The sequence below is a fragment of the Melanotaenia boesemani genome, chromosome 15 (genome assembly GCF_017639745.1).
Source record: "Melanotaenia boesemani isolate fMelBoe1 chromosome 15, fMelBoe1.pri, whole genome shotgun sequence".
Taxonomy (NCBI): domain Eukaryota; kingdom Metazoa; phylum Chordata; class Actinopteri; order Atheriniformes; family Melanotaeniidae; genus Melanotaenia; species Melanotaenia boesemani.
The window spans coordinates 6,051,384-6,074,910 of record NC_055696.1 but is presented as its reverse complement, the minus strand read 5'-3'; the positions used below and the strand labels follow the sequence as shown (position 1 = coordinate 6,074,910).

At 37.3% G+C, this 23,527-nt stretch overlaps 1 protein-coding gene across 12 annotated transcripts in view; it reads right to left on the bottom strand.

Moving 5' to 3' along the window:
* Positions 1 to 23,527, bottom strand: part of msi2b (musashi RNA-binding protein 2b) — a 234,964-nt gene that overhangs the window by 210,372 nt on the left and 1,065 nt on the right. For all 12 annotated transcript variants that reach the window (XR_006012873.1, XM_042007574.1, XM_042007575.1 and 9 more), the window contains exons 4-5: positions 23,074 to 23,158; positions 9,047 to 9,088 (exon numbers count right to left, since the gene is read on the bottom strand). Coding sequence is in view for 11 of the 12 variants with exons in the window: in XM_042007574.1 (XP_041863508.1) it covers positions 9,047 to 9,088; positions 23,074 to 23,158 (127 nt within the window). In the remaining variant the exon portion in view is untranslated. The remainder of the gene's footprint in view (positions 1 to 9,046; positions 9,089 to 23,073; positions 23,159 to 23,527) is intronic.

Here is a 23,527-nt window from a genome sequence, read left to right as displayed (position 1 = left end):
GGTACTTATGGTGTCATTATGTTGTGCAAATTCAATGCAATTATCCCATGAAAAAAACAGAAAATTTGCTAAAAAACCTGCATTTGTTATTATATCTATGTTTAAAAAATAGTTAGTTCTTTAGCATTTTAGCCATGTTTTAGGAGTCACTGCGGAAGGTCCAGACAGCCACTCCGTAGCCATAAGTCGTAGTCCCCTGATTTAGTGTTTGTAAATCAGAAATTTACTGCATTTTCTTCATTTAGCAGTAGGCTTCTTTTAAAGGAAAACGACATTTTGCGCATAACAATGCAATTAATCACAATTAATCATAACATTTCATGCGATTATTGCGATTTAACATTTTAATCGTTTCCCAGCTCTAGTTTATATGTGTAATTTGGTATACAATATTTTTGCACCACATAGTTTATTTAATTTTATTCTCCTTATTCTCTTGTTTTAAGGGGCTGTAATGTTGCAATTTCCCAGTCTGGGATCAATAAAGTATGTCATCTATTTTGAAAGTTTGAGAAGAGTGGGAAACCATTATTCGTGGCTTTAACAGAGTTACAACAATTTTAACTTGTGATCCAACCACTTCTTTCCCCCAATCATAGGAAAGAATGCAAAGCTCTTTAAAATGGACTCACTAACATGATTCAAGCAAGATGTTCAACCAGAAAACAGGAACAAAAACTTGAACCATTGCTTTTACTCACACCGCTAAGAGTGGCGCAACTAACAACCTGACACGTTCATCTAACTGAAAGAATATCATTCTTTATCTGAAGGGCTATGGGCCCAGAGAAAAAAGTAGAGAAAAAAAGAATCAGGACAGCACATAAAAACCACAGATATGAACTGTCACACAATGTCAAAATAAGAAAGAGCAATCTGGCAGGCGGTATTCCAGTATCTTAGTCTGCAATGACAACTGGATCCAATCACTGCAGAACACTTGAGTGAGTTGGTCAGGCAATCTTCCAATCAGACAGACACATCCAACAAAATAATGATCACACTTAGGCTTTACTTTTACAGTTACAAATAAACTGGAGAGGTACTAGACTGACAGAATGTTTTTAAAAAAAAAGCCCTTACAGGTAAGTGAGAAAAAAATAAAACATAAAAGATATTTGACTTTTTCTACAACTAACATTGAACACAACATTGAACTGTTACTATAAACGAGCATAAGCTGGTTTGCTACGCATGATGAAGAAATGTTAGTATAACTTTGCACATCTGAGGACATCCTAGCCCCGTCTTGCTGTAACTGCTGTCTGATTCTTGTTATTCCAGTCCCAGAAAGCATGTTTGCAAGCAAAAAAAGGGAAAAAAAGATACTGAGAAGTCTAAACTGGACAGCAAGGGGATGTCCCTGACCACATGAAAGAACTCATCATCCTGATTAAACTGGCCGTTCCTTTTTTAATTATTTCCTGTATTCTATTCAAACAAAATCTCAAAAAGGTCAGTGTTAAAAAATTGGGGGGTGCATTACTCATCAGCCTCTCTGGCTGCTAAAGCAACTCTCTGAAGTGATGGCTTGTGCATTTAAGTGCTCCCTAGTTTTACTGAAAATCTTTTTTTTTCACACTGGATTTGTTGGAGACTTGAGAAGAATAAAAAAAAATTGTTAACATGAAAAAAAAAAAAACAAGACTTCCAAATCAACATATCACATTATTGCAGTAGCTAATGAAGAAGAGTGCAGCAGCTGAAGAGGACCCAAGGTCAGTGTCACTGCTAGTTTGTGATGACCAAAGCCACTTAGTTTGTGACATTGTTGTGATGAGAGACCACTACAAAACAGAATAGTAATAACTAACTACAATCAATGTTTTTATAACAGCAGTGAGACACAAATTACATCCCTGTTCGAAGGATTTAGGATGATCTACTGGCAGAAATACAACAAGCTATGTTTTCATTAATGTGCCTGCAAAGAAGAATAACTGCGCCTCACAATGAGGCAATTAAATCTACAGATGGAGCAGGTCTTCTTTCACACAACGTGCAATGACAAACCGCCATGTTTTTACCAAACACTGGATCAACGGAGGGCCTTTCACATTCTAGTAGCTCTTCCAAGGATAGAGGGAGACAGTGAATTGGGAGTGTTTAGCTGACTTCACTCAGCAGTTTCTCAGTTGCTGCTGAATTCTATTTAACGTTACTTTGAAACAGACAAGAGTGCTTGAAAACATATATTTAGGTCTTTAGTAACTACTAACTCAAAATGTCTTTTAAAGCCTGTGAATTGGAGAAGAAATCTTTCTAATCTTTACAAATATTTTGAGTTTTAGGTAACTGTTAAGTCACACCAGCTCAGAGTAGAGCTATCCTGTCCACCCCATCTTATCTCCATCCACTTCCGAAACATAATGCATTTACTACATCTTGGAAGTGGGAAGTCACACTTTTTCTCTTGCTTTGCTTCTTTGCTATCAAGAGCTAATTCTCATCTATAACTTAATCATTCACAAAACACAAAAATTAGTTAACAACATTCTGCTAGGTCTGGTGTTTTTATTCCAACTAGGAAAACTAACTTGTGTTTTTCCAAAGAATTTATGGAGCCAATAAATGATTTTGCACCTCTGCAGCCATATTGCAGATGATGGAAATTTAGAGTATTTTAGAATAAAACCAATCTAGAATTGTTTGCCAGCTTTAGAGTGTGATAGTGTGAGTTCAGTTTGCTGTGTGCTAACCCCAGGAGACAGGGGTTAGTGCTCCATTTGGCACCATTATGTTTTTAGACAAAGTGTCCTTTTCAGGAGCTGTGTGTTACCATTATTTTTTCAGAGCTAAATCACAATGGATGTTATTTATGTTTCTTTTATGATGCTGATGAGAGCAGCCAGGCAAGAGTGGTTCAACAGCCGTATGATGCATTTGCACTACTCTACATTAAAGTACATGCTAAACTTGTGCATGCTTATGTTGTTTGTTTTATACATGTATGTGTGTGTGTACGAACAGAGCCTTTGATAAAAGGTCTTGAGAGGTATTGTGAAGGACCATGCCCTCCTCTCCTCTGCTCTCCTCTCTATCCTGGCTAGCAGGCTGTCCTCATTACTGTCAGTCAGCATCAGGTTTAGCAGTGCCAGGCTCCTGCACAGCCCTCTGTCCTTTCTGCCCTGCCAGCACTAGCCCGCCTGACTGCTGCCATTGGTAAGCATTGTAAGAGCCCCTCAATCCCCTAGAAAACCTAATTACTCTCCACCCGCAACCAAGGAGACCAGAGCAGAAGAGAGAGAGTCAGGAAAAAGAACAATCACACACACATATCCTCCATTTATAAGCGCTCTGGCAATTATTCAAACAAAAGAAATGTGTGTTCATATTATATCTGCAGCAAAAAATAATTACACTAGCATTCACATTTACAAATCATTTATCTTTCCATTGAAGCATAAATATTGGCTGAGCGCATGAAAAAAGAACACAAGATACATTTAGAAAGTGTGAAACGGAAAAGAAAAACATGCATGAATCAAACTGAGCACCGCTTTCACTACCCGTTAACTGGGTCACTCAGTTGGTGATTGTGTCTGACCACCAAACAAACAGTCATTCATATGTCTCTGCTCTGGCCCCATTTTCATCTGGAGCGGTTCCACTGAGGCCACTGAAAGCAAAGGAGCTGACGGGTCAGGGATTTAAACCCATCTCCAGCTTCGACACAGCAGCCATTACCACGGAGAGAGGAAAACTCCTCATGTCACCGTCTATCTGAGGGAGGGTTTATTTATGTTGGCTGCACATGTGTTTGTTTCAGGGATGTGAAGAGAGTGACAGTAAAGAATTCCCATCAACTTGCTTGTCACTTCTCAGACATCTTGGTCAAAGTTTTCTTCGTTCACCATCAGAGTGTCTCTTGAACTCTAGCGCTGTCTCAGTGAAACCTGGGTGCATTTAGTGTCAATTGTAAAACCCAATTTCAGAGGTACATTTATAAAGAAAGACAGCAAGTATTTCTTCAGTCGGACATGATGGTCACTCATCAGGGTAAGACCTGTGCCTTGAAATGCAATGTCAGGTTTGGATAAAAGCCTGCACAACATTCCCACAGTTTTTTTTTTCTGTTCTGTGCACACTAAAAATGCTTTAAAAATGTAATGTCTAATAGAGAAATGATCTTCTATTTTATCAAAAACATTCGAGAGGACTCATTGTGAATTGAGATACTCATCAAAGATAATGACATTACATTATTGACTTTTGTCCTTGAATATTCGTTCGGATTCATACAGCTGTGCAGATCCGAGTCAGAACGAGGAAGCTGGTGCTTTTAATAAACTCACTGGGACATTCAAAGGGGCTGGCAGCTACGGAGGTTTCATTTTCCCAGCAGTGAGCTGTGTCATTTAAAATTAGGATCATTTTGAGAAGGGGAATATCATAATACAAAATCTAGATCAAATAGCTGAACAAGGTGTAAGACTGGATTTACAAAGCCCTGTTATCCTAAAAGACTAAGAATTAATTGGAGAAAAGGGCACAGAAAGGTAAAGACATGAGACAGAACAATGAAGAACAATGAGAGCTAGAGTAAACAGAAATGTTTGAATAAGACAGCATAAACAATTGTTTAAAATTTGCATATAATGCCTTGAATACAGTATGTGTACATGTGGTCAGGGATATGAGAAAGATGTATGCAACTTTTTGTTTTACTGTACTTCATAAAAACCCTGAGACTTGAAAGACTGAAAACCTCTAGAACATTAACCCTGGAGATTTTTTCCCCCACTCCTGTTTTTTACTGTAAGCAAGTGCATAAAGCACACACAGTCCCTGAGAGAAATGTGTGGTATGCAGACAAGTGGAGGAGGTGGTACTGGTCATTTCGCCATTCACAGAAGAGGAGAAAGAGGCAAAGAAGGTTGCAAGGGGTAAAGGAGAATGTGATATGTGAAGGATGTGGGTGAGACAAAGAGAGAGGCAATGAAACAGAGAGCTCCAGCTGTACGAGACAGAACAACAGTAACATTAGGCCATGAAGTGGGAAGCCAGCGTCATTGCTGTGACATGCTGAAGTAACATTTGGGACTCTGCTTTGATGATATTTCTTACTGCTCAGAATTACCTTAACAAGTGTTCTAACACTCTTATCCTTCCTACAGGTGAATGTGCCAAGTCTTAGAAAAAAAAACTGTCAGTGCAAACAAGATAAACAGACTTCTGGAAGTGTTGTCACAGCTGTATTTATGCACTACACACTTCTTTTTTAACCAACAGTCTATATTTTTTTTTTATGAACTCTGCACAGTGGGGTCACAGTAGTGTGCAAAAAAAATAATGCAAAATCCTTTTGCAAGGTGTAAGGAAAGGGTTACGCCCATTGCTCTGAAAATCAAAGCTGCTCCCTCCTTTCATTTCCATAACAAGCCATCAGAACTCATCTCCCACTGAAGTGGCCACAGTCCCACTGGCAATTAAAATCATGCTGGGACATGCCGTGGTTGTGTGTGACTCCACTGTGGGAAACAAAAGCAGCGGCTGCAGCGGTAATGACGCCAACAGTTGAGTGGTAAATCTTGAGCAATGTCGGCAGAAGCCTTCTCTTTGATTTTTCAGGAAACTGAGAGTAGACCTCTTTACATGTTTCAGTTTGAGCCTTACAGGAAAATATCAAACATATAGCATCATTACACCATCTTCTTCACCACTTTCCATACACATTCACTTTGTTTTCCCAACAGAATTGCTGTAATCTTAACAGATCAGAAACTAAGTTGTTTTAATTAAAATCAACCTTTGAATATTTAGACTTGAAATCAGAGACCAGACATAATAAACAGGGTTTTATCTAAAACAATGTTTAGTATCCTCATAGAAGATTGGATGCTAAACATCAGGATCTGTTGATTTGGTTTTAAAAAGAGACTGATCAATCACACCTCACATTTACTTCACACTTATTAATCCAAGCAGCATGTTGCAATCTTAAAAAAAAATGTAAAAAAATGACCCTCTCATTTTAACTTGCCAGGCACTTATCACATCAACTAACCAATTTCCAGGTGTGAACCCTTGAAATAACTTTACCATCGCTATGGGAAACAAAATAATGCTGTGATGAACACATTTTACATAGTATCTCTATTTGTATCCATATTCCAACATTAAGCTCCAATAAATCACAACAATGCAGGTGATAACTACCATCGAACAGAGTAATTTTTGCCAATATGAGGGTGGATCAAGAATTTCTTGGTGTGAAACTAAATGCTAAGATGCTGAAACCTTTACAGAGAAATCCTGCCATTTTAAAGCTACTTCCACCTGCCTATCTAACAAAGCCAGGGCTATCCCCAGACAGGCTAGGAGAAGACGAGGCATAAATGAATGTGCATAAAGCACTTTGCATCACATCATGATTGTTTAATCCTTTCATTCTCATCTGTCAATCATCCTCAGATGCAAGCTAATCCCCGAATATTTGTGGACCAGTCTATATTGATACCTTTGACATGACTTGTAAGCAAAGCCTCTATTTATAATACAAAATGTTCTTTTTAAGTCTTAAGATAAGCTTTGGTTGGGGGACATTATTCATTTGTAATGTGTGTGACAGTCTGCATTTCTTTAACCTGTTTTCTTTGATTGACGGGGCCTGTGGTTATCTCGCCTATGTGCCCTTTACCAATATTATAGTGCAGATGGTCACAAAAACATGAGATTACTCAAGTCATACATATACATGATTCTCAAACACAGGGTGTGATTCAGGGGTAAAATGTGCCCTGTGACTTATTTGGTCACATTTGCAGAACCTGAGTTATATAAAAGTATTTTTACTATTTGTCTTTTAAATGCAGGAACCTGCAATTCAGGCAATAATGCCCTTAATCATCCCCTTATCTCCAGAGTTATGCAGCTGAACAAATTGATGTTGTCATTCATGCTAGATCTGATGTAAATGAACTTTGGGGAACATGTCTGTTTGAATAAAACTTAATGGCTGTTGTCAAAACACCCCTGCATCTGTTTCAGACTCTGCAGTGGGACTGTCCACAGTTTGGGGCAGTGTCGGGTATGTCTGCTACTAGTTGTTTTTCCTGTGATCCTGTCATCCCAGTGCAAACACCCACAGTTGTTTACAGTGAAATGTCCTCCTTGTTCACCTTCACCTCCTACCTGTTTCCAGCATTACTCTACGTGATGTACATACTCTATAGTTTTACTGTGCTGCAGCACTGAGCAATGAGAGGTCATTGGCAGGGTTACTAGCAAAGTCTTGTTACTCATGAGAAAATTAACGCTGATTGGTCTCGTCACGATTTGCTCCCTTAAGCTCGTGCCACGAGGCACCTGCCAAGCCGAGCTGCTTTAAACAAAAAGGAAACCTATTCAGCAGCTGCATAAGCAGCCAGGCAAGCAGACAGTGGAGGGGAAAGAGGGACAAAAGAAAGTACATGCAAAACAGAGAGGACTTTCGGAATGAAAACCTCAGAATGGGACTTCTTTTAAAAGTCTTAAATCAATTGAACATAAAGTACAAACCTCGGCAATGTTAATCTATCTGGCTTAATCCCATTGCTTAAAAAAACCTTCATAATCCACATTCAATACAACCATTTTTCTTCTCTAACAAGCTTGCCCTATAGCTATTTTACAATCATTGGTGCAAGGATTCTACAGTGCTGTTTTGGAGTCATTATTCTACTGAGTTGTAAAAAATATATATATACGTACAATACCTAAAATATTGTATTTTCCTCTGAATTATTGCAAAAGGGCAGTATAATTCGAATTTTTTTAAGGCAATAACCACAACAGCAAGCAGAGTCACTTGTTCACATTAAACTGGAGGCACCATCAAACATCCAAGCTGTTTGACTGCAGCTTCAGCTTTTATGAGTGGAGCTCAGAACAGAGAAATTAAAGTGATAGACTTTCCATGTAAGAAAATGTGGAAAAACACTGGTAGTTTCTCAACCATATACCGATATCCGTAAGTCACCATGTGCTCTGGCTTTGAAAGCCTGTGCTGCCAATTCCTCATCTGAAACCTGAAAAACTCTTTAACAATGCCACTCTCTGTGATCCAGGGTAAAGGAGAAAATCTATTATCGATTTCCACCTGGTTTAGGTGGAAGAAGTCCCGATAGAGATGCTGAACAGTGGTACACTGCACCATGCTATAGTCTGCACATTAATAGCTGGGGGATGGTGTAAGGGGGCATGTCAACAAAGCCCCTGACTATGCCACAGCACCATCTGCACATGCTGAATATTTAATTGTCAATAGAACCGCTCAAGACCAGTAATCAAGAAAAGAAAAGATATTACGCATCATGAAGAGCCTGTATGACAGTTCCTGCATGATTAGAGTTTGGCTTATTTCTTAAATCACCCATTGTTTCAGTGCTAATTGTGACAATTTCAACATGCATGCAACACAATAAAGATATTTCTAAATCACTCATGTCATTCAGTCTCATTCAGCTCCAAATGCTGCAGAACAAGTCAGACTAATAATTCAGTCAGTAAATGTAATTCATCACTGTCAGTGAGAAGTCACCATTCATTTCTTGCAAATTCAGTCAGGCAGATATCAGCCTATTCACTTGAAAATAAAACTTGCCATTTAACATTAATGTGTACCATCAAAAACACTGTAACAGCCAATGCAAGACAGGAGGGTCTTGATTCTTTCTTTCCACAGAATGAAACTTCCAACCATCGGCTAACATTCTCTGCAGATGCATTCATCAAAACCTGTCTGTCACAAGCAAAGCTAACGAATTACCAAAGCAAGATGGCTTCACCACTTGTACTCTGTTGTATTAAACAGATGGAGAAGTAGTGATTTAACCGCACTGCTGACTAAAATTTGCATCACATGCCACCAAATTGGAATAAAACACAACAAAGTTCATTTAAAAACATTCATTTCAAACACTAATCTAATATTTTTATGCTTTGGGGGAAACTGTATAAACAAGTAAAGACAATGGATCCAGACTATGTACTGTATTTCTGTATCTGCACACAAAATTAGGTAAGCTAGTGATTCAAGCACATTAAATGACCATTTTATTCTTACCTTAGGCTGGGCGCGTCGGGGAAAGGCAACCTTAGGATCAATCTGAAAATGAGAGAAGAATGGTAAGAACTGTTGGTAATGAAAATGCTGAGAAAAGTATTGAACAGGTGTTAACAAAGGCTTCAAAATTCAATTTCAAAGTCTCTGTTATCAAAAATAGTTGCAAGCATTTTAACAATTCAGTACAGCAATGTACTTCGAACATTTTAGTTTACATTTAGTAGACTAAAATGTTCACATTTGGTGAAGATTTTGTAATTATCTATATTTATGTATGAATGGCACAGTAAACATCATCAGATTTCAAACAGTCAGACAGATTGAATATATAAACAAAGGTTTTCAGGAAGTTAATAACCCTCTTTGGAGGTAAAGATCCTTTCAATAGCAATGTCTGCAACAGAGATGAGATAAAAAAAAATTGAGGGTAAATTATGAGGATCTGTAAAGACACATTATCTTAATAATGTTAATGTGTATGAGCTGACCATCAGAAAAATGTTTAACACTGCTGCCCATCTGCCACCTGCTACAGATCAATTTGGACAAAATGGGTCAACTACTGAAAAGTATTTTTAAGAATTGGTGAGACTAAAGAAGAATGTTTTGCTTTAAATCAGACTGAATTAAAAGAAAAGATAGAAACCTAATTTAATAACTTCATCCCATCAGTGAAACACGGTGGGGGTAATATCATGGTTTGGGCCTGTCTCGTTGCATCTAAGCTCGGATGGCTTGTTGTCTTTAATGGATCTGGATCTCGAGAGGAAGTGGGTTATCAAGCAAGACCGCTCCAAGCATCCAAGTTTTTCCACCAAACAATAAAATGTATGTAATGAAATGGCTAACGACTTGAAGCAAATGATTCAAGTGAGCAAACTAACATCAAAGATTTAAAAGCTAAAGCAAAAATTCCCTTACGCTGATATGACTAATGAAAGGTTAACAGAAAGGTTTAGTTATGCATGACAATCGAGCAAAATGTTCAATTACTTCTAAAATTTGTGTGAAATCCTTGTGATGTTTTAAATCATTGATGCACAAACAGACAATCTTATAAACTTCACAGATATTCAAGCACTCCAGTATATCTGCAAATAATTGTTTGAATGTTTAATTTTTTAACTCACATTGATGGTAATTAATCTAAACTACAAAATTAGCTTGTGATACAAAAAGCCTTTCAAACTTAAGTAATTCTAAGCATTGGATTTAAGATTGTCAAATTTATTGCAATTACAATCTGAGTGCACATAAAGGAGCCAATTATGCTATAACAATAAACACAGGGGATCTTTTGTTCAAAAACCAGATGGATACATGATTCTACGAAGCTTGATATCCTACAGAAGAATGATGGACCTCCAAAAAAGGAAAAAATAAATAAGCATTAAAGCAAATAGTACTCAAATGTTATAGTCTTTAATTCTATTAAATTAATTAATACTTTACTGTAGATAATTGGTCCCAAGTTCATTTGTAAAATGCCATGCATTAAAGGGCCTTTTGTCATTTGGTACATTAATCCCAACTATAAAATTCCCTGAAGCCCCATTACCTGGACCCTTATAAACTGTCCAGGTATACAGATTTACCCAGCAACTGGCGTTATTTCAAGCTAAGACTGTCTGTCAGCAGGCAAAAGTATTTCAAATGAGCTGGTTAATAACAATTACTTAATTGCTTTCTTTTGCAAATGATCTACAACATTTATTCCACTGGGCGATGTACTTTAGAAAGCCACACATTTATTACTAAAAATTACACACTGCGTCTTCAGACAAAAATACTGGAACTACCAAATTATCTATTAATCATGAAGTCACATATATTAAAAACAACCCCAACTGAGACAAAAAAAAACAAATAAAAAAAAGATAAGTTAGTGTGGAGGCCAGGCACAGCAACAGTCTGCTGGACACGGTCACGGCAGAGACTCGCTTTTATTTTAGGCAGGAATCGCTGATTGAATATGACAGGAAGAAAATGAGAGTCTGAGGCCGGTGACGCCTCCAGATATTGCCAAATAACCAGCAGGATGCGTCAGATCAGCCTGTTTTTCCATCTTGTGCTTGTTATCTCATTAGCTTCATTTTCCTCATTAATTTCAGTGGTACGAAGGTATGTGGCGGTGTGTGTGTGTGTGTGTGGGTGTGCATTAACCTTGCACTTAAAGCAAAGAGCAATGAACTGCCTCAAACAGCAATGTCATCCTAAATTGTCCTTCACTGAATGTCTCCGAAAAAATGTGCTTAAAACAACCATTTTATTTATTTTATTTCTTTTTTTTTACATTTAGCTACATATAACACCAAAATATTTATTATTAGGACTTTATTCTAAGTATTTGTTAAAGTTACTGCTTCAGCACAGATGGATTTGTTTAAGAAAATGACATCGTATCCTGCTGTGGAAAACAATTGAAAGAAAACTCAAGAAGAAAATACACCATCTGCACAGATCAATTAAGCCATTGAGGCTCACTGCATTTTAATCTGTTTGAAGGGAAGCCATGATGTGCAATGTCCCTGTCATCTTTTCTGCCAGTCTCACTTATTACCGTTATCTTTCTAAATCAGGTCAAAATGAGAAATGAATTCAATAACACCTGGGCACGGTAACCCTGCTTGTAATGAATTTCATTTAAAGATTTGTTTTAGCACTTAGCCCCAGGCATAACCAATTCAAACTCAATTATTTTGTGCACCCTATTTGAGCAAAGACAACATATTATGCTCTGAATACCAAAGTCCTATACCTGGTTATGTATCTTACTTTTTAAGCTTTTACCAAAAAGTATATATATATATATATATTATCACACTGAATAAACTAATTGTTTTTCTGTCCTGCTGAGAATTTCTAGTCAATGTGAAGACTTCTGTCTTCTACATGCGCGAAGGGGTACTTGAACGCAGCAGCAACAAATGCCATAGTTTTCTGACAGTTTAAGAAATTACAGTGTGAAAGGAAAACAACTGTCTGCTCAGAGTTACATTAAAATTATACTGCCGATTGTTTTAATCTCATTCAGAGCACAACAACCAAATTATGCGATGAGGACTTACAAAGCAATCCTTCTAGGAAATGCACAAGAATCATTTTAGGTAACATACTGTGATGAATACCTCCTTTGAGAAATTAGAAAATTAAGAGGAGACTATATCCATCCATTTTCTATACTCACTTTTCCCAATTCAGGGTTGTATGGGGCAGGGAGGCGACACCCTGGGTAGGTCACTATTGCATCACCAGGCTAGACATCCATACACTAACTCTTAAGATCAATTTAGAATCATTAATTAGCAATCACTGCATGTTTTTGGACTGTGAGAGGAAGCTGAAGTACTAGGAGAGAATCTTCTGTATATACACTGCACACTAAAATAACCCAGCTGAGATTCAAACCAGAAAGCTTCTTGCCATCAGGCGACAGAGCCACCAAACCAGCCCAAGCAGAAAATGTAGCAATAAGAACGGAGCTACAATATGCCACCTTTTGCAGCAGATCATCTTCCCTCTAAGATTTTAAAGTTTTTGTTTCACCTGATTATTCCTTCCTTCTTTTCTTTTTTTTTTGTTATGTAACACACTTACCATCAGCTTTAGGGTCATTCAAGTGGGGCTGGGTAATGGATTTGTTTCTTTAATAACACGTGCTTGAGTATGCTTGCAAATGTTATTTCACTAAAGTCTGCACAGTATGTCGATACTTTCTTCTTTAGACTTTTGCAAACTCACAGAAAAAAAACTTTTAGTAATTTGCCTCAAACATTTTGGCCTATGTTGTTGCTGAAGGAAGTATTTTTCTTAATGGGCTGTCTAAATGTTCTATTGATTTAACCATTCTCTGCAAGCGGAATATAAAAAAGTTTAAACATATTCTGTAACATCTTGCAATGCATTCTGGGAACACACTACAAGCTGATGTAAGAACAGAGAAGGAAACAGCAGGGAACACGTGTAATAAATGGTTAAATATTAGATCTGAGAGTGGCAAAAAAAAAAACCCTATGTGAACCTTTAAGATGTGAAGTTCATCTAAAGGTGAAACTAGACGGCTTCAATCAAAGTTTGATCTTCACAATGCATGTCTGTGGAAGAGTTCGGACTAATTCTGTGGCTGTGTAATAGTCAGCAGGTCACTGATAACTAGAAATGCACCAATCCGCTTTTATGAGGTTCCGATTCGATTCGGAAATTTGGATATCAGCAGATACTGATATTTTCGGATATCAAATAAGTTTACGTGAAAATTATCGTGATTATTGTCATTATTACTATTGTTGTTATTTTGTTATTTAAGTTTCATGTAGGCTGAAGCAAACAACACGTCGCTTCTTGATAAGAGAGAAACTGATAAAACACAATTAATCCAATTTAAATATTTTACAGAATCATTTATTAGAAAAACCTTCAAAAATAAATCAAAAACATTTTCTATTGCTGCTTCATAATTAAAATAAAAGCAAATGTGGTTATAATTTAGCTAGATAATCTGCCAGCGTTGCAGACAGATTGTGGTCTGCAGTATCGGCTCACAGGGCTCGTTTCTGCTAAAGAGGAGCTCTGACCGTAGAAGCTGCTGTTCACTCCATGTAGCTGATTTGCAAGAACTTTTATTTCTGTGTGAAGATCCTACAAATGGAACTCTTTAAAATGCTCCACATTTTACGTGCATTAGTGAAAGCATTGCTAATGCAGCGCTGTGAAATAAGCCTATCATGCTCAACAAGCTGCAGTGTATGAGCAATACAGCCCAAGCTTGAGATTCCTACGGCTTCTTTTGCTTCTTCGTGTGAGTTGCATTGTCACGCAGGACTACGGCATTTTAGCTAGCGGACTTTTCCAGAATTATCCTTGATAAACAGAGACAGATTGATCAGAATGATGAATTGGAGCAACGTTTCTGTGGGCTATTCCCTTCAGTTTTCCCGTTGTCTGCTGGAAGTTTACCACTCTGGAACGTTTAAGCGAATGTCTGCTGTGTACTATTTTCTCTTCCCTTCTTAGCTGTATACAAACTTCAAATTGCTGTCTTGCTTTTTTATGTTTCCAGACTAAAATATACGCAAATTAATAACATTTATTAATAATAAACGAAGGCAGCTCATTCCCCATCAGAGTTGTCAGTGCAGGTGTTCGGTAACGCTGCGACTCAACTAGAAACTCGGAGTAAAAGAACCTAAATCATATATAATTATTTATTTATACCAGTTCTAATAGAAATATTTCATTAACTGATTCTTTATCAACATATATTGTTTGACTTAAACCTGCAAAATACTTATAATTTGTAAACACGGGACATCCAGAGGTCTCTCCGTGAATTGGAAGGTTGGATCGGAGAAATCAGTCCGATATCCAATCCGTCAATCACATCAATATCAGAGCCCGATACCAATGTTGGATCGGATTGGTCCTAAATCTACTAACCCTGAGTACCTTCTAAGTAGGATTACAAATAATGACTATTCTGATTAAAAACGACTAGTCGACCAATCGGATTATGTATCTCATAATTATTAAATGTCTCTTATTTCATTTTCAGCTTTTAAATCTTGCATGAGGTTGTTATTTAAGTCTGACGTGCCTCCTCTTTAAATGTTCAAGCATTGCAGATGTACTTCTGTGGTACGCAAGGTCCGCTTTACAAATCTCACATGTATTTAATTTATTTTATAAGTTTAATGTGAAGTTATCCCAGACTTTTGACATCCTCTGCCGCCATTTTGTTCCCTGGTCGGTCGCCATATTTTTCCGCTGGCGGTCTTTATTGTGCATGGGCACCTCTCAGCAGAGATAAGAAAAGAAGAGGATGTCTCACTCTGTAGGTTTTTTTTTGTTTGTTTGTTTTTGTTTTTTTTTGTTTCTTTTCCGACAATAGTCGACAGGTAAATTCGTTGTCGACTATTTTTATTGTCTACTATTGTCGACAACGTCGACCAATTGTTGCAGCCCTACTTCTAAGTAACTAAAACCCTCTCTCTCACATTCACTGGTGTTAATGTTCATGAACATAAGGAGAACTCTGAACAAGAAGGGTGTGTAAGGCAGGGCACTGCTCTCAAAAAATAAAAACATTAGGGCCAATTTTCTTCTCTGCTAAAGATCCAACAGACGACTCCCATTAAAACACTTGAAAGGTATTACACATGATAATTTAAAGACACATAAATCTATTGTAGAAAGCTGTACCTCTGATTTAGCTGTAGTTCTATGGTCATCATATAACAGCAGTAAAAATATTTTATTAACCTTACTCTACTGGGGTTTCTTTATGAGGAGAAAATCAGACTCGGAGCTAAATTAACAATCTGTTCTGACCTGAATGGGCCAAAGACATGTAGGGCTGGAGGATATGGCCATAATATCATACTGTTATTGAGAGAAATGACTGTAACTGGAGGTGTGATGTGTTCAAATGTAAACTGCAATCAAAATGCAATGCACAATGAAAAACCACATCAATGTGTTTACCTATTATTTTTTTCCCTATTGATACAAAACACAATTGCAATTTCAACCTAATGGCAGACCTATTACACACTCATGATAAATGTCATGCTTTTTTTGTAAGAAAATATTCTATTTTGTGCATAGATTAGGGTATTATAACCAAAAACTGTTATCTACAGCTGTCTATACGATGTATGAGGTCCTTTTCCCATTGATTCAATTACTCTAGTAATCTTATGGTAGCAGAACCTATTACGTACAATTGACTGGCAACCACTAATGTGATGTCATTTTCAAAGAGCCCTGCAATTACAGTATGTCTGCCTTTTGCAGCGTGAGTGCCTCAGATAAATCTTAACTATCTAACCAGTCTACACGGTTCAGTTCTTGTGGAGCACATGAGCACGACTACTGACATGCTAAGGCGTGCTTCTGGTAAGGTACCTCATGCAGCAGTGGCCTAAAACACTTTTGCATATTTGCTCAACTTATACATCACCACAAGAATTTCTCCAAAGTTTTGCCACATCCACATCTATGAACTCACAGAGAGCAGAGATTTCCTCACAACATTATACAACCTGATATGTCAATGTAATAAATGAGAATACAGACCAAAAGGATCCCGCCCCCCCACCTTTTTTTTTTATCTTCCACTGCCTTTTACTAGAGGGTCTCCAAGGGCTGCTTTTGCATGCGACTGTGGGAGATCAGGGCAGAGAAACAGCATATATCTTAAGTTCACATCTTACAAAAGGATTTCATATATTAATGCAGCTCCTGGGTAAACTCTCTTTTTCTCTCTTAAGACATATCTACACCAGTGTGATGATGTGGTGTTTAAGCTAAAAGGAAAAGCCTTATCAAAGCTTACAGCTTCTCCCAATAAAAGTGTCTGAGCATGTCCACAGGTGTGCGCGTGTGATAGCAACAGAAAACGACAAGAAATTACAACAAAAATGTGTAATATCTCCACTGTCAATCTTTACAGATTTTTGCTGTGAAATAACATCTCAAAAAGTCAGTTTGTTATGATCCTTAAATCACTAATGAGAAGTCTACCAACGCTACGCTTAACAAGCAAACTGGCTCCTTTAGTCATGTTCTTAAAACCACACCACGCCATAATGAATATGATCCAGAAAACATCCAATGATCTGTACGTGACAAGTCACAGATACAACATGTACTAATGCAGCTTTCAACCTTAATTAACTGCAGAAGATGGAGCACCTGCTTTACTTGAAAGCAAGCAAGTCACTTTAGCTCGCTGATTTGACTTTACGTCCAAATCCTATTGAGCTACTGCTCATCCATGCGTCTTCTCGTGATTTCCTCTTGGGCTGCTTCCTGCTTCACCGAAAACATCCAAACTGCCAGCACCGATTGACCTGGGGTCATTCATAAAGGCTGGAATTACCCTGCACTATAAAAATATGTTTATGTTACAAGAAAAACAGAAATGTTGCCAGACTTTACAGCTTGTAATGATTAAAGAAGACATGTATGTCATTCAAAGTATGACTGATGCTTAAACATTAATATATAACTTTTGTAGATTGATCTTGCTCAGATAAATATTTCATATCTACTCTACCTAAAAAAAAAAAATACCAACCAGCAATCAGTGGACGTCCTTGCAAAGTATTTCAATAGTTTTTCTTCTGAAATGCAAAGTCATGTATGATGATTGCCCCGTTTGTGCCAGCCTGTCTTGAAACATCTTTGTGAACAGATGTTATGAGTTGGACATTTCGAAACTGAATGAAACATCATGAAAAATGGTAAATATGTTCTGAATTACCAGCATGTGTGTTTTAAAGCCCCCAGGCTATGTTTCCCCATATGTCTCATTCACATTCATCCTTGTCTGAGTGTTTTCATAACCGGACAAAAAAGCAGAGCATGCAGTGTATAAAAAAAAAGAAAGAAAAAAAAAAGAAGAAAAAGAATGTGATGATGTGCCCATCTGCTATCTCTGTTTATCCTGGTAGAAAGTACCATTGATTCTATGGCTCTTTTAACCTCAACTGAAGGGAAAATTATGCTTAAATGACTGTGGAATCAAATATGTCTCTTTTTTGTTTGCCTTTTAACAACAACACTGATGGTCACAATTATTGGCACCTGCATAATTTCAATTACAAATTCAGAATATCTGATTATTAACTTTTTTTTTAATTATCTGAAAATTTCACTAAAATGCCCAAGGCCATCCAAACAAAAGAAAAAAGGAACTTATACAAGCAAAGAAATAATCTAAACTGAGTACGAACCCCTGGCAAACTTACTGGCACTCTTGTGAAGCAAATATTTATTCAGAGGGGCTTTCGCAACATTTATATATTTAGACATTTCTTACACCTGCCTGTTGGCAGTTTTTGCCACTATTCACTCCTGTGTAATCAAGCTATGTCCAATTTTTCAGGTGTCTTTTCTGCAGACAGATTTCAGTTTTCTCCAACAGTTTCTGGTGAGTTTTAGGTCAGAGCTCATTGCTAGTCTGTTTCAAAGCATCCACTTCTGTCCTTTTTAACCTTTTGTAATGTGGTTGGAGTCTTTATCTTGCTGAAACACTCATTTCCTAGTTATCTGAGTCTAGGTAACTAATATTATCCAAACATATCTTGGTAATCTTTTGATTCAATGATTCCCTTGTTATAGTGAAAATGCCTCTTGCACCAAAGACAGCAAAGAAGTCCCACAGCATGATATAACCACCACTATGTTTTACTGCAGGTGGGGTGGTCTTTTCTCCCCCCCCCCCCCCCGTGCACAAACTGAAATAAATGTTAGTTTATGTTATATAAAGAAAATAATTACAATTAATTGTTTAGGTGTTTTTTTGTTAATTTGTTTTTATTCTTATTACTTTTTTAAATTACACTTTCCTTCAAAAAAGCTGCTGTGTTGGTCTTTTTCCACTGAGCTCTGGTTGTTTCAGTGTATAGGCTGAAACCACCAGTCCAGATTCTCCCACAATTCAAACCAACTTTAACAAACTCCTCTATGATTTTTTTTCTCCTTAGCACTACATCCTGGAGACATCTTTAAAATTTCATGACAGTGAAACTTTAAGAACTGTTTAAACAACTGTTTTGGTTTTTGCTTTCTAGCCCCAGGAGTGATGTTTTTTGGTAACAGCATTTCACTGTTAAACAGAAACAGTAAACACCCAAACCCATTTTTAATGCAGCAGAACCATCTTCCACTGATTCATGTCCTGTGAACAATGAAAATTAAACATAGATGTCTCGATTCTTCTTCTTTTACTAGAGCAACGCATTCAAATTCATCAAAAGGAAACAAATGAAAATGACGACAGTACATTTTAAATTTGGATTTTCCATTTTAGTTTTCTGTTTCCTTCTGTTATTGTTCACAAAATATTACCATTATGCAAAAATTCTGTACTTATAATTAAGTAATAATCTGGAGCATACATTAGTTGCTAACTTATCTTTGTGTGTGCTTGTTAGAACAGGAAAAATGCATTAATTATGGGACTGCATGATATAATGAAAACATGCAATATGTAATACTATTGTTGAATATTATGATGATTTGAGGTGATTGTACAAACAAATACTTTAGTATATGGTGTTATACACAGGCATGCTGGTGAGTCATTGAGCACACACAAAAGCAGAACGTCCTCTAAGTGGAATGCAGTCCTTACTAATACACCTGCGCTTGTCCAAATCAAAATGTCTGCTGAGAAAAAGGTCGACCATTTACTGCTGTCCAAGCAGTCTTCTGAGATATTGCACATTGTGCAGCGTTAACTGATTTAATGTTAAATATGGGAATAATAATAATCCCTTAAAAGAAAAAAAACTTACACTGTACAACTACTATGACTCAACTTGCTCCCTGACATATCACCTTTAGGCATTCAGTTTTTTCAAGGTTAATAAGGACATAGAAACTAGCAAAGATGTATTCAAGCACTGTTAAAGAGGGACACGTGTATCAAACCAACATCTGCAAACACATCAAAAACTATTCATATTTGCAAGCCTTGCCTGTTTTTCCATTGCTGCAGTGCAACTTTATAAGAGATAAGATAGGTCCTAATGCAGCACTATCTTGATAGCATAAATGTTAAGGTACACAACAGCAGAGTAGAGACAGTCCAGTAACAAATGATAAAGAAGACAACACAAATAGCTGACTTATATATGTGACGCTCTGCAAATACTTGACTAGACCAAATCTTATTATTTATCAAACCTATGTTAAGTCTGTATTTCAATTACATTGACCTTCATAAAAAGGAACACTAAATATGCATATTATCAAAGAATCAAATTTCCTTGTAAGTATTATTACAAAATATATGGTCATGACACACTCATTTCACTTTCTATTTCAATAAATATCAGGGCAGATTAACTGTCTCAGGCATATAACCCTGCAGCACATCGCAGCCTCCTCACCATTTAACATAATATCCCTCCAAACTCCGTCACAACACCAGAGAAAATGTGGATGACATCCCAGCAAACGACATTATGGGCTTTCCATTAAAACAAAACAAGCTAACATAAAGAACAAAACAAACCAGGTATTGCATGACTCCGCCTAGTTTAGGGATGCCAGGTCTTCTTTACATTATTCTAATCAACACCTGTTTATCTTCTACATTTCTTAGGCACAAAGTTTAGTAAATTACTCTTAGTGACTAATTAAAACCCCATCTACAAATTTTGTGATGTTAAATGTAAGCTTTCAAAAATACATACGCAACAGAAAGAGGCCCAAAGACCACTGTGTCCCTTTGTCACTGTTTGCCTTTGAGGCACTTAATTACCACTGCACCTCATAATTAAATAGAGACAGTAACAAATCAACACCAAAACAGGGTTTGCTTCAGGTGCAAAGCCATAGTAAATCTAGGCCATAGACTGTTAAAAGTCACTGTCCAAAATAATTGTCTTATGGTCATTAAAAAACTATTCCTGGATCTTGGTGACTTAGAAGTTAAAGACAGTGTTCATGTAAACACATCACTGCCTGATCAAGTCTGGCCAGGGCTTTCTTACTGTTTAATGTCAGCTCTTAAAAGGGAAACATATACCCCTGAAATGTCAAGAATCTGCCTCCATTTTTTTAATTTTTAATTAAGGAAACCCTGATGAAGGGAGTTATAATAAATCAAGAAATGTTTTAAAAGCAGCTTTAGGAGTAAGTGACCGGCAGTTAGGTTAACACGAAAAACTTTGCTGTGGCTTTACATTTATAAGCAATGACGCTTTCATTTCAGACCTTAAAATGTCACTGCTCGGTTCTCAGATACTGGCAAATCTGAAATATGAGACATAAGTCTGCCAAATGTGGCCTCAAGCCTACAATAAGTAAGATATAATGTGACTGAGTTCCTACGAGTATCTGAAAAAATCTAGCTGAAGCTCTTTTAATAGTAAGTTTAGGGTACAGTAAGTGTTCCACTGCTATAAATGATCATTTACATTACTATGCCACTATAATATTAGACAAAGGCCACCAACATTTAGATAATGACATTCATGTCTGCTGGCTATACTACTGAAAAAAAAAAAGATTCACCTTCTTCTTAATGCAAAAATAATTCTGCGATGAATAACTATAACATAAAAAAACAACCCTGCTTTGGAAGTATGGTATTAGCAGGTCACCAATGTAATCTTAACAGACTAATTAAAATAACACAAGGAATTTAACTGTTTCCTGCTGCCCCAGTTCACCAAGCATCTCAGGGCAAGGCAATGAAGCATCAACTGCTCTATTTATCAAACATCAGCTGTAGACTGGAGCTGTGCAGGCCGGCTCTCAGGTGTAAGAATATTTTTATGTGCAACCTTCCCTCACACACACCCCTCTCCCCCCGACCTTTGCTGTAAGTATATATGCTGTCAAACTGTCACAAAGCTGTTCATTCAAAATGTCAAATTTGAAGTTATCAAACTGCTCTAGATTCAAAGTGTGTTTGAACCGTTACCCCCTTCAAGCAGCCCCCTAATGTGCTTGTATGGATTCCCCTCTGTAGATGCTTGCGAGTTTTGTAATGCTGTCAGCTTTACTTATTGGTCATTTCACCTTGCCTTCACTCTATATTCACTGCTTCGCAGCAGAAATTGAAGCCTTGGTACGTCCTTATCACCTTCATTCCAATAACACAGTAATAGAGCTGATAGGGCCGAGGACATAACAAATAAAATGCATCTACGCAGGAACACTAAAACACACCTCAAGTTAAAGACCGGGAGGAACAAACCTTCCTCAGAAAAATAACTGGGAGTATCTTATGGAAACCATTTACCCCTATTATGTATTGCTATTTTTTTATTATCTGTAATTTTGTACAGGTATGCACGTTTTTTTTTTTTATAAATGAAAGTAAATTACCCCATTTTAGACCAGCAGAAAAATGAAAGCCATAAGACCCTTCAGAGAAGTAAAGCCTCCAACTGTGAGCTGCTTTGTACACTAGCCAGAAAGGTCATAGCTCCCTAATATAAGAAGAAAAAGAACAGACACCATACTACAAATCTTGCAAGTAATATTATGTCTTATGGCCAAGAAACACATTTTGTAAACATTTGTTTACAATGGAAAACAATTTTTAAAGTTGAATTACTTGCAATATTTCTACATAGATTTGGCGATTCTGCGCAGTACACACTGCCACCTGAAGTTTGAGCTATTTATCTTTTAAAATCCTGATAAATATCCTTTGATGAACAGTTGACTTCGGTCAAGATAACAAACACAGCATGTTCCCCCCCGAACGTGCACTGTGCCATCACGTAAGCCAAGCTAGCATATCTAGATTTCAAGGCAAAATCTCTGACAGATATAATGTCAGCTGAACCTTATCTAATCCATTACTAGAAACATCTCTCAAAAAGGACGAGCCTCTTTAAATATTCATCCACTGACAAATTTCTAAATACAAGCCGATGACACAAAATGTCTCGACAATTTTTTTTAGATGGGGAATTATATTATTCAAATAGTACAAAGAATCTTTCTTTATAGTCGGTAGTTAGTTTGAACAACACATAGGCTGTTTAAAAAAATCAATGCAGCTTACTTGCAAATAAATAACTGTTTTTTTGCCATGATAGCAATATCTTTTGGGGGGGGGGGGGGGGGGGGGGGGGGGTGCATTGTTTCAAACCTATTTTTCACACTTGCCTTATCAGCACATCAGAGGTGATACAGTATAATATCTGCTGGGTCAAAAAGTAGAAAGGCAGCAGTCCTGAGACAGCACGCCCTTCTGTGTCCACATGAGATATGTGCACTCTGCACATGTGGCTGCAGCAAAGAAGGGGGCGTGTCAGCCCCACTCAACCAGTGAAGTAAAAGTGAGCACATATTATATTCACCCTGGAGTTGTGTTTTATTGCTTGGCTTGTGTTGAAGGGGGCTATCATACATTTAGCCCATGTGCATGGCTTTGATCGACACAGCCTGTTAACCTCGTAGGTGCATGCCCTCGAGGCCACAGGCACCGTAAAGTCCCAGAGTGAAGACACAACATGGAATAAACACTTATGTAAGCGTAGATAAAATGAACTTACCGTCTTTGAGTCTAATTCGTGGTGCTGTTGAGCTAAGACTTTATCTACACTGGCAGCATCTGTAAACGTAACAAATCCAAATCCTCTGCAAAACAGACACAAAGATGAAAACAACAATGTTAAAATACAAAAAAAAAGAGAGAAATTATCACACTTACAAATGAAGATTAGAGAAAAAATAATACAACTTTCAACAATAACGTGTAACAGCAGGCATAATATTCCTATGACCTTATTACTGTTACAATATTTCTTTGTAAATATATCATAATCCAGATTATGGACGTCCTGTAGCAGATTTGAAACCGACACAGAGGACGGTGCTGATCATTATTTGGTATGTTACTGTGTGAGACGACGCTACACCAACATTGTGGTGCAGTCACAAAGTCAATGTCAAATTGCATTCGGCCGCAGCTTTACAGCAGCGAGCATTTAAGCTTATCTGGCTTGC